The sequence below is a fragment of the Pungitius pungitius genome, chromosome 10 (assembly GCF_949316345.1).
Source record: "Pungitius pungitius chromosome 10, fPunPun2.1, whole genome shotgun sequence".
Taxonomy (NCBI): Eukaryota; Metazoa; Chordata; class Actinopteri; order Perciformes; family Gasterosteidae; genus Pungitius; species Pungitius pungitius.
Window position 1 is genome coordinate 6,271,508 of NC_084909.1, and position 11,228 is coordinate 6,282,735.

Below are 11,228 nucleotides of genomic sequence, written 5' to 3' on the forward strand. Positions count from 1 at the left end.
GTCAGCGCAGGGAAAGTGCTGCTGCGTTCACTGTCCGTCGGATATATCACCATTGGTACACTCGAACGACCCGAGCAGTGATTAATACCTGGCAACTGGCAAAATAGGTATCTCGCTTTTCATGGTTGGCAGTCGAAGCATACGAAACGCTAAATCGTAACGTTACCGTGCAATACATCTTTTTTTACTTTGGGTTATGTTCAATAGTTATTAATCATTACTTTTGAGATGAAACAATTAGTCAAATAATCAATCGGGGTATTGAAAATATGTATCAATTTATTTTAACTACCTAACATCGAAAAGGCCCTACGTTTGCTTATCATGCCTTCCCCATTATGATAATCTGCTGCCTTTTTTCGCTTTGAAAGCTGTGACCTTACATAAATATATTGTTTTCATTCTGTACATGAACGCACCTTTTTAAGTATATCCCAGCATGCCTTGCAATGTACGACTAGTTGCATATACGTCAATGACTGCTGAGACTGGTATTTACGATGACTTAGTTTATACAGAGATCAAGAATTCGGTCCTTCTAGTATTGATACTTTATTATTCAAGAGAACATCGAGTTGTGTACAAAAATGATTTTGATGGTTATTTAAACTACACTGTGTAAAAGTGACAAAGGTTACAAATAATGCCGTAATACACAGATTATAAAAAGGGGTAATGAGTCTAAAATCAGGCAAAAATATATGTAATCAAACTTAATACATATATAAAACATAATATGTAGATAATAAATATAGTTTCGACATCATTTATAATTGCATTGACTGTGAATAACCATTTTTTTAATTGACTCTTCAGCTAATACAGCGTAGTGTCAAACGCCCTCATGTGTAATTTGTGACGTGGTTTTAAAAACTCAGAGTAACCTGAGACCATACTTCACTGTTTACCTCCCTGCCTCACCTCCACTTACTCACCTGACTACTGTTTCCATATGGCACACAGTAGCACTCTTAAAGAAATCTTTTAAAACAGAGATAAAGTGCAAATATGGCAAACAACACTATTTAATAATACAAGTCAACTTGATTTGAACATTTCCAAAAAGACAGAGACTGTAAGAAGTTGTTAAAAACAGGGAAAACTTTATTGGTCAACAGTCATATTGCAAAATGCCTTAAATGTATGTATCCAAATGTTTGAAGGTTTAAAGTATTAACTCCCAAAACAAAGTTCTGTAATGCACTGACTGCAAGCAATTAAGAGTCTAAGTGTTTCACAGAACTTTATTTGGAAAGCCAAAGTGCCACCTCATAGGATTGTCCTTGTGGCTGCTTATCCAGCTTGGTGCTCCTTTAACCTATTGAAAGGCACAAAAAAAAACAACGTTAAAAGGGACATTTACTTTGATTATGTATTTTTTTCCAATGGATTGACTTGTAAGAATAAAGCTAAGAGAGAAAATAGATATTGTGATTTTAGTAGTGTGTAAGACTGTCAGGACCGGGCCTTCAGAAAGGCTTCTTTCAGACAGGTAAAACAGGCCACAGGGGTCATTTTAACCCATGGTCAGTACAGAAAATAATAAAATGGCCAAATATAGTTAGGACATATGCAATAGTTAATCCTGTTAGACACCCAGCCTTAAATTATCCTAAAATGTTTTTACTTACATCTTTACCCTTCACCATCTGGTTGCTTGTAATCCAAAGCATTCCCTATATTTGCTGACCATGTTTGAAGTTTCCACATATGGCGATATCTTTAACTCCAGCATGTCCCTTCCTGTGCCATCGTGTCATTGAGTCTACCTGTTGCGCTCCAACAACTCTCTGAACTGAACCGACCCAGCAGAAATGAGCTACCCACTTCACACTGGATGGATATGACAGCAATGAGGAAAGTGCAGAAGGCCAGCAGAGCTCCAGGAGTATTAATACGTTCTGTCAGTTTGAAGGTACTTCACGCACTGGCCGTCAAGTGACAGCAACTTATGGTAATAATAATAATGCAACAAAAAGTGTCACGCATCAATCTTGATAATAATCTACGTAAGAAATGATGATGAAGTAACTTCTTCAAGCCATACTTTACCTGATGGGCTATAGGTGAACGCAAGGGACCAGCTGCAATCCAACGCGAGGGGCAAAGGAGTCTTGAGGATAAAATGTAAAAGCAGAAAGCGATCTGAGGAACGTGCAGGCCGTGTCCGGATCCACGGCGCAAAACGGCCGGTTCCACGGCGCGGCGTGTCCGTCTGCGGATTTGCGGGGCTCTACTCGTAAAGTGGCCACCGTCGCTTCTACCTTTCCCTCCCCCCAGCCCCGTTGCAGTTCACTATATGCAGCTGGAAGAATGTCGACGTGGAGCTGCCAAACGTGAACGCGTGTTCATGAACGCGCATGAGAGGGGGCCCGGGTGGGAGGAGGAGAGGGAGGGGAAGAAGAAAAAGAGGCTTTTTTGTGTGTACTTTCACGCGGGGGCACAGCGAGCTGCACTTTAGTGTGAGGTTCTTCACAGATAGGTGCTGCAGTCTTTCTTGGACATGTTTCAAAAGACACTTAATTACTTCTCACTGCACTACACTGATGTGTATAACTGTTCAAATTGAATTAACTTTTGTGAGCCTTAACCACTTTCTTAGATAGCCTAATCATTCAAAGTACAATACCAGCTGTTGAGGCAGTGTAACCCTGCCTGCATGCTTGTCTAACATAATAATAGGCCATTTTGATCTGATATACCCTAGGTTTTAATTGTCCCCTATTGTTAAAACTATTAAAATAGGAATTTCAACAATCTATATGGAAGTCATTTATAGAAAATGCATTCATCTTGTCTACAAAATCGTGTCATTTCATAACTGGATCATAAACACTAGGCACTTCATTAATGTGTTATTGAATGTCGTTGAAGCTAATTGATGTTGAGAGTATTTTAGTCATTGTGTGAGAGTAAGTAAGCAAGAAGAAATACCAGTTTAATGGTGCTATGAGTGAAAGTCCGGCATAAAATTAAAGCCTACATGGATGTATCCGCAACCACACAAGTACATAATTATGCTTCAGAACAATCCGATTCAGAAATATATTATAATATAAAATGGTTTTGTAATATTAGTATTGATGCATTAATGTTTAAGCAGCTTTGGGTCAGAGGTGGGGCTGAGTGTATTACTGTAAATGCTCTGTTGAGCAGTTTAATTCATAAAGCAGGAGTGTGTGAATGTGTTTTATAAATGTATCACATGTGTATGTCAATCTTAATATGTTAACTATAATATAGCTGTTAAATTAGTATTGTTGGGTAAAGATTTTTGCCCCTGGAATCAAAGGGAAGTAGATGTAACAAAACATAAATGTACAAGAAGAACCTAAAAAACTTTACTTAGTGTATTTAGCGTCTTGATAAACGACTACATCGTGTCTAAATGCATGTTTCCCTATAAAAAGCTATAAGCTAGGGGGTGAAAACACACTATTTCCATCTGCAGTGTTACAGAAATAAGAATCAAAAACAGTTAACAAGAAGTGACCCAAAATTTGACTAACTAACACAAAATACATGTAAATTATTTTTCACTGGCGTATTCTGATCACTTTATGTTAGTCTACTTTTTATAATTTTAACATCGTCATATTAACGTATACTTCAGTTAAAGTCCTTTACCTTAATAAGTACTTTCATTTTAGGCTATAGGCCACACGTTTCAAAAAATGAATATTATAGGGTTCATTCCACTGAATGTTTTCAACAGCAATAGTTATTAGTGACTTTGAGAACTTGTAGTTGAGTAGGCTATTTCTTTCTAAAATAAACCATCTAATGCTTCCTACACCCCTAACCAAAGGCCACGTTTCACTCCACGGGGACATTAGGGCCCCAGGGCCTCCAGCTCCACACTGGGAGCGCTAGCCAGCAGGGGGTGTTATGCACCAATCCAAACGCTTCTTATTGCAGAATAGAAATAGAAACGATTACATTGTTTTCTGGTTTCATAATAAGTCCCTCATTTAAGCTAGCTTTTTATGGTCAATAACAATGAATAGTAACCTTTTAGTGGCTTTAATTGGTTTTCATACCACTATTGCTGGTTCGTTGCGTTCTAATTCTTTTCCAATCACGTCCACGCTCGTCTTCGAGATATATTATGGTGTTATAAACATGTTGTGTATGCCGTTTTTATTCTTATTATTCATTTATTTATTTTATAACCAGCGTGTTTGGGCCTCATTCGGCGCGACCTGTCGGACTTAACGCGCATGCGCACACCCGGAGCGTTACCGCCTCATAGGCCGGTGCGAGGGGGACGATCCCGGCTCCGCTGCTCGGTGGGCAGGGCCATCGTTTTCGTAATGTTTCATTACATTTAAAGGAAGCAATGTTTTCTCTCCGCTCAGCTGCGACGACGAACTCTGTCGGCTTCGGACCTCTCGCCATTTTAGTCCTGCCGGCTGACGGAATAACACACACGTTTATCGACAACAAGGCGAGTTCTCGACGGTCTCCGTGATGATAGAAATGGAGGTGATGCACTCCGGTCATCAGGTAAATAGAGAATGTATTCAAACTGTTTCCTGGGTTTTGACTACAGCTAACTTGCCTTCATGCGGTTGAGCAGTTCGCGTGAACTTCTTTTCCGTAATGTCCTCTGTAAGCAAACGAAACAATACGCAGTGACAACCTGCTCATGGCGTAGTTAAGATGTTGTCACGTAGAAACAACAAGCTGGTGGCGGAATACTGTATATATAAAAAAAAAAACACTCATTAGGCCACCGAGTCATTGAGGTTACCTTAGCTCACTCTGGTGACATATGGATCTCGTGAGCGTATTTCTCGTAAGTGACCCAGCCCCCTTTTTCGCTGCTCATGCGAGCATGTGACAGGTCTCTCCGTATCTGAGACTGAAGGAGCGTGGCCCCGCTGTGAATGATTCATCCGGTGAAGGCCACACACACGTCGGCCTCTTGTGTTTGCTCGTCCCCCCCTTTTTTTTTTTCTCTCTCCCATGTTTTGGGGGGTAAACGAAGACTGCGTTGCCGCCTCGTTGTGGTCATACACATTTGAATGGGGTGTTGGGGATTATTCCTCATGTGATACATCTCAGGAGTTTGGTTGAATCTGTCATGGGCAAGGGCCAGCAGGGGGGTGGGGTGGGGGGGGGTGGGGGCCCAGGGTTGACTGATGATAGAACCCTCGAGGGCCGCTTGCGAACATGCGCTGGTGTGTTTCATCATCCCCGGGTCAAGGGTGGACGTCCACTGAGTTGTGGTGTAAGAAGCTGCAATAAAACACTGGAAGTCGGGTCCCCTTTGAGGCCCTGGTTTAAAACGACGGGAGGTTTGTATTTCTGTCACCCAGTCGGACAGCCGGAGGGACTCATTTCAGAGAATTGTCTGTTTGCGTTGTTTATTATGTGTTTCAAACTGTTGTCAGGTGTGTGAAATCTATATTCAGTCGTTTTTTGTGAGCTGAAGGCGTGTTTGATTGTCTGGGATAGCTAGCTGGGTATTGTGTGGCAACGGGGATTTTTTAAGTGCCAGTTTCCTTGTTCTGGTGCCAATTCCCGGTCTTGTGACAGTGGAAGCCAAGTTGCCAGCCTTCATTGTATCCCCCCCCCCCCCCACACTCCCACCCCCCAGGCCTCATTCACATTTACACAATCTATCTCGTCATTCAAAAATATAAAAGCATACTTTAATCGGGGGCAGGCAAATTGCTTATTGAACTTCGACACACAACTGACAGCCATTGGGTCGCTCTACCTGAAACCTGTATAACTTGTAAGAGGAGCTTTTAAGGCGTGACTAAAAGACAGGAATGTGGTTTGTTAGTTTGGAAAACACCGGTGACAAGATGTCCCGCTTAAGACATTTTAGGCTACCACTTCATTCCTCCAGAGCGCCATAATGCCCGGTTGTGCTCTCTGCCCTCCCTCCGTTATAGTAGGCAGCCCTACTGACGTGTAATCCTTCAGCGGTCATGCCTCTGATGCAACGTTGAGTCAAGGAGGGTTGGTGAGTTCTTATTGTTTTGTGTGCTAGGACTGTGGTCAGAAAAAACTGGTGTCAACAATGGTTTGGAATATATTTGGATCCCAGTTTGCTGTTATTAGGAGTGCACAAAGATGTACCACACACACACACACACACACGTTCCCTTTGAGTATAAGAAATGTTATCACGCAGTGTTTCCACATCCTCTTTGTTGTGTATTATACTGCTTTGTGCATTATTTCCCTCAGTTCCTTCTTGGCTTCCCCTTAGTTGTGTCTGCCGTGGACACATGACCGACTGCAAGCACCAAAGTGCCGATCCCATCAGTTCTGTTTATACACACATTTGAGGAACAAACATAAGTCACATGCTCAGACTTGTCCTCGTTTACCATTGGCTTGAGTTTATGCAACATTCCTGGACCTTGAGAAATTGTTTCCTTCTGTAAACATTTTCTGTGTAAAAGGAAGAGAGCGGTAAAGTTTATCTTAACATTCTTGTTTTAAAAGGCAAAAGCATTGAGGAAATCTACAGGAAGGCTTTTTACTGACTTTCTAATGTCATTAGCCCTTAACTTAATGCACATGTTTATAAAGTATATATACACTAAATGTAGGACAGAATAATTTGAGCAGCGTCATTGCAGAATTCGGAGGTCGGTTTTAAACGTTTTTACAGGTTAAAATTACAATAATATCACAGGAAGGAAAACAAGGTCTGGTAGCAAATCTACTGCCTTACATCCCATATTGTATCCGTTTGTACCTCCCTAAAAGGTGTATTACTGTCTAATACCTTGTGTATAAGATGAATGTTTAGGGTTTAACCTCACCTGATAGAGAAATAGCCATGAAGTCACTTAAGCAGAAACTTGGCAGCGATTGTGGCCCCTTTGTGAGCTTGAATGATACAAGTGAATTCACACCTCAACGTGATCAGATGGGTAATGATCGCTTCCCTCGGAAAGAGTATCAAGTGAGGATCCGTGACCTGTGCTGGCGTGCGGTGGCAGGGAAAACAGAGAAGTCCCATCTATTATTCATGCGGCTTCTCCCCCCCCCTCGACTTTGCTGCCAGTGTTGTGTTGTCAGTGAACAGATACTGAGGGACAGGGTGTGGCGGGTGCAGCCGCCACGCTCCACAGCTCCACGCTCCCAACGCCGCACGCCCCCCCCCCCCCCCGCTGCAAGGGGCAGGCGCGGCCCTCCACCGGCCCGAACTGACTCCTGGCTCTCTCTTTTCCCCAAGGACATGGAGCTGATCGACATCCTGTGGAACCAGGACATCGATCTCGGCGCCAGGCGCGAGGAGTTCGACTTCAACCACCGCCAGAAGGAGCACGAGCTGCGGAGGCAACGGGAGCTGGACGAGGAGAAGAGGCAGCATCTGGTCCTGGAGCAGGAGAAGGCCCTGCTGGCGCAGCTGCAGCTCGACGAGGAAACGGGAGAGTACATCCCCCGCCCGCCGCCCAGCGCCATCCTGCAGCCGCCCGTCGCCCCTCTAGAGGGTACACAGGTACAGCACGTGGGCCGCCGTTTGCTCATGTCGGGGGACCAATCCCACTTCCTTTCGATAGGCTGTGGCTGTGTGGTAGCTAGGTAACCCCTCATCCTCTGTGATGAGGCGTGGGTTTGTCTTTTTGCATCAGTGTTTACTGCTACAGAAGCTGCTCTACAGAGACACGAGCCCTGGAAACTGTGAGATGGAGGCGCCGTTTTTCGAAAAAGACGGCGTGCCACGGAGGTTCCAGAGATTTTAACATGCATTTCATCCTTTCTTGCAGAACGTCAGCTTCACAGGAGAAACCGATGATGCCATGTCATTTGATGAATGCCTGCAGCTGCTGGCAGATACATTTCCTGTGGACGACACTGAGGTAATAGCATTGAATTACACATCACGGCCTTCGGAGAGACTTTCAGTTGTACGAAAACCGTCCCGTTCCTGTGTTTGTCTGACAGACCACCTCAGTCTGCCTGGACGCCGCTGCCATTTCAGCACCCACGATGTCCCCCGAGCCGCCGGGTCTGCGGACAGCCGTCCTCTCCACAGGTCCACCACCACCTCCGCCGCCACAGAGGATGTCCCCGGATTTAGAGCAGGCCTGGATGGAGCTTTTGTCCCTCCCCGAGCTGCAGGTATAATAAAAGGATTCTACCACATCAATGGTGTTTCGCGTTGTGGAACAAATACTCAAAGAATGCGTCAATGGGCCGGAGCCCGGCATGAGAGGACAAAACACCTTTTTGTGCATGTTCTCATACATGTGAGACAGGTGCAATGGGCCCATTCAAGTGTTTTTAGCTCTCAGGTCTGAGACTCATTAGACAATTGGAAGTTCAAGAGGCTGATGGGACTTGGCAGCTACTCAAGCAGAAGAAGGCGACTTGTTCAGAGAGCGTGGGGCGGTAAAACCTCTACTTTCTGGCAGCAACGTTAAGATTTGGGCACAGCAGTTCCTGCGTATCCGCTTTATCGGTGTTGTTTTGAGGCAGCTCGTATTTGCATTAGCTGATGGGTGGAGCAGTGTGCCTTTGTTGCCTGGACCTCTCACCGCAGTCCGGACTACAAACCTAACCTTAGAGCTTACAGAGCGCTGCATTAGTTGGCTGCTGATAAGACTTGTAGATTGTTGTTAGCTGCTTTCTGAAGATTGCGTAGTCTCTTAACTTCTCACTGCAAGCATGGAGATCGGTGTTGGTTATTTATGGTCCATTTCAATAACTACATATTTATTGCTAAACCCTGATCTGCCAGCATTGGGAGGGAATTACTTTTGGTTTAGATAACAACAGATAAATATGTATGTTGATAAGCCAGTCATGTGTCACCCAGACTGTGTTTTGTAAGAAGCTGAAGGTGTATACGTAGGAGCACATTATATACATGCATCCCTAGCAACAAATACTGATGTGTACATTTTTTTATATTCACTCTCGTCTCAGATTTTAAACTTGTGACTAAAATGATGTTCATTGTATTCAATTAAATGGTTCTTTATCTTTTTCTTTTAGCAGTGCCTGAGCATGCAAGTCGAAGACACACTGGAGACCAGCACATATCCTCTCTCAAGCAGCCCTGAAGTGCACAATTCAAACTACCCTTTTTACCCCATGAATCCCACACACAGGGTAACAAACCCATTAAATATCAGTCCTGCACAGTTCATGAATACATTCGATGGCTCTCTTCCCAGCTTGGCCTCACCAGACAATCTTAGCCAAGTGAAAGAGAATCCTCCTCAGTTAAATGCTAAATTCAACGCCGAAATCTTCTGCGACATATTTTACCCCAGCGCCGTTCTAGACGAGAGCGGTGGTCTCGAAGGAAACGGGAGAAACGCCACGTCAGATATCTCAAACAAGCCTCCCTTCACACCAGTGGACCTTTACAGCCTCTCGCCCGGCGACGCCTTTGACAGAGGAAAGGCGAATCTGAGCGCGGAACTGCCCGACTCCGATTCAGGAATCTCTTCAAACACGAGCCCGAACGTGAGCTCGCCTGGGAAGTCTTCGCACGGAGACGAGTCCTTCGGTTTCAGCGATTCGGACACGGAGGAGATGGACGACAACCCCGGGAGCGTCGAGTCCGACTACTCGGACATGTTCTCGCTGAACTTCCAGCCGGATCACCTTCAGCAGGCGATTTCTCTGTCCGCGAGGCTAGGGCCGCCGCAGCAGCAGCAGCAGGAAAAGAATCCCAAAGCGCGCAAGACCGACCCGGACGAGGAGAGCGGCCACAGCGCCTCCCCGTTCGCCAAGGACAAGCAGAAGAAACGCTCGGAAAAGCGCCTCTCCAGAGACGAGCAGAGGGCCAAGGCCCTCAAAATCCCCTTCACCGTCGACATGATCATCAACCTGCCCGTCGACGACTTCAACGAGATGATGTCGAAGCACCAGCTGAACGAGGCCCAGCTGGCCCTGGTCAGGGACATACGGCGCCGCGGCAAAAACAAGGTGGCGGCCCAGAACTGCCGCAAGCGCAAGATGGAGAACATAGTGGGTCTGGAGAGCAACCTGGACTCACTGAAGGAGGAGAGGGAGCGCCTGCTGAGCGAGAAGAGCCAGAACGCCAGCAGCCTGAAGGAAATGAAGAAGCAGCTGAACAGCTTGTACCTGGAGGTCTTCAGCACGCTGAGGGACGAGAAGGGCAACTCCTACTCGCCCTCCGACTACTCCCTGCAGCAGTCGACCGACGGCAGCGTCTTTCTGGTCCCTCGCGTCAAAAAGACTTTCATCAAGAGCGAGGACGACCTCTTGTCTCCTTTGTAGTATGGTGCCGCGTTGCCGTAGCAATACTATGCAATAACTTCCTAGTTGTTCAGCTTTAAAGCATTAGTCGCTCTGCAGAACTATTGTATAGTTTTCACGCACTTCTCTTGAATGTTGGAATATTTTTGATATTTAGTTCTTTTGTACTCAGATTCCTTATACAGAGTCTTTAACCAATATTGGTTGTAAATATAAACATGACTTGCTATTGAGATTGATAACTTACTGTATGCGTGTATATATTGTATATATCATAATATTTGATTGTTTCAATCATCACTACTCATATTTTATAACTATCCCTGTATGATTTGCTGCCCAAGTTGTTTTTAAAATAAAACAATCTTGACTTGCTTTTCAATAAACTATCCCTATAGCTATATGGTCTCCTATTTACTGAAAGAACAGCGTGTGTACTGCTCTGTGGAGCAAGCGATTGATGCCAGATGGATCCATGGGCACGATTATATAACTTACCACATGTTCAAGTCAGTCGTAGACCCTTGGTAACTTTAGCAAAAGGCTCAAAGAAGTAAAGAAAAGGAACATTGTACTGGAACAAAAGTGTTATTAGCTTAAACCACTTTGACAATATGCTTGCTTTTTTTCCACTAGAGCAAGCCTGTTTGGATATCACCCTAAATCCCTTAATGCTACACAACTGCCTTTTTCAGAAAAGAATTCACACCCAGTGCATTTATTATGTCACACGACAAAGCGTATCCTCAGTGTACACGACAACGTCACAATGGCCCAACCCGGAGAATGATTCAAAAGGTGAAGCGCCCACGCACTCATTAAGGGCTCCAGGTGCACTTTCACACACCAGCAGCACCTTTGCTCACAGAGCCCTTTTCCTGCTCTCACGACATGCCTCAGAAAGGCACGCGGCGAACTAATGGGAGGGTTGTGGCGGACACCTGTGGAATCAGTTACACGCACACGGAACGCTTACGTTGGACAAAAATGAATACAAGGATCAGAAATGAAACACTCCCAAG

General features: G+C 44.8%; 1 protein-coding gene across 2 annotated transcripts; it reads left to right on the forward strand.

Moving 5' to 3' along the window:
* The first annotated feature begins 4,245 nt into the window (after positions 1-4,245).
* On the forward strand, positions 4,246-10,607 carry nfe2l2a (nfe2 like bZIP transcription factor 2a). Of its 2 annotated transcripts, none has more exons than XM_037488169.2 (5): positions 4,246-4,506; positions 7,205-7,471; positions 7,740-7,832; positions 7,918-8,094; positions 8,974-10,607. In XM_037488169.2, exons 1-5 carry the CDS (start codon positions 4,471-4,473, stop codon positions 10,225-10,227), a joined length of 1,827 nt encoding a protein of 608 aa, XP_037344066.2. In that variant the 5' UTR covers positions 4,246-4,470; the 3' UTR covers positions 10,228-10,607. The 2 variants fall into 2 exon arrangements, with proteins under 2 accessions (XP_037344066.2, XP_037344065.2); XM_037488168.2 differs by having other exon boundaries at positions 4,247-4,506; positions 8,971-10,607.
* Positions 10,608-11,228: the final 621 nt, after the last annotated feature.

Excerpts from the sequence above, each read along its gene's own strand:
- nfe2l2a (XM_037488168.2), top strand. The coding sequence starts at position 4,471 with ATGATAGAAATGGAGGTGATGCACTCCGGTCATCAG. Across the intron at positions 7,472-7,739 it reads CCCCTCTAGAGGGTACACAG|AACGTCAGCTTCACAGGAGA; the intron begins GTACAGCACGTG and ends CCTTTCTTGCAG. Across the intron at positions 7,833-7,917 it reads TTCCTGTGGACGACACTGAG|ACCACCTCAGTCTGCCTGGA; the intron begins GTAATAGCATTG and ends TTTGTCTGACAG.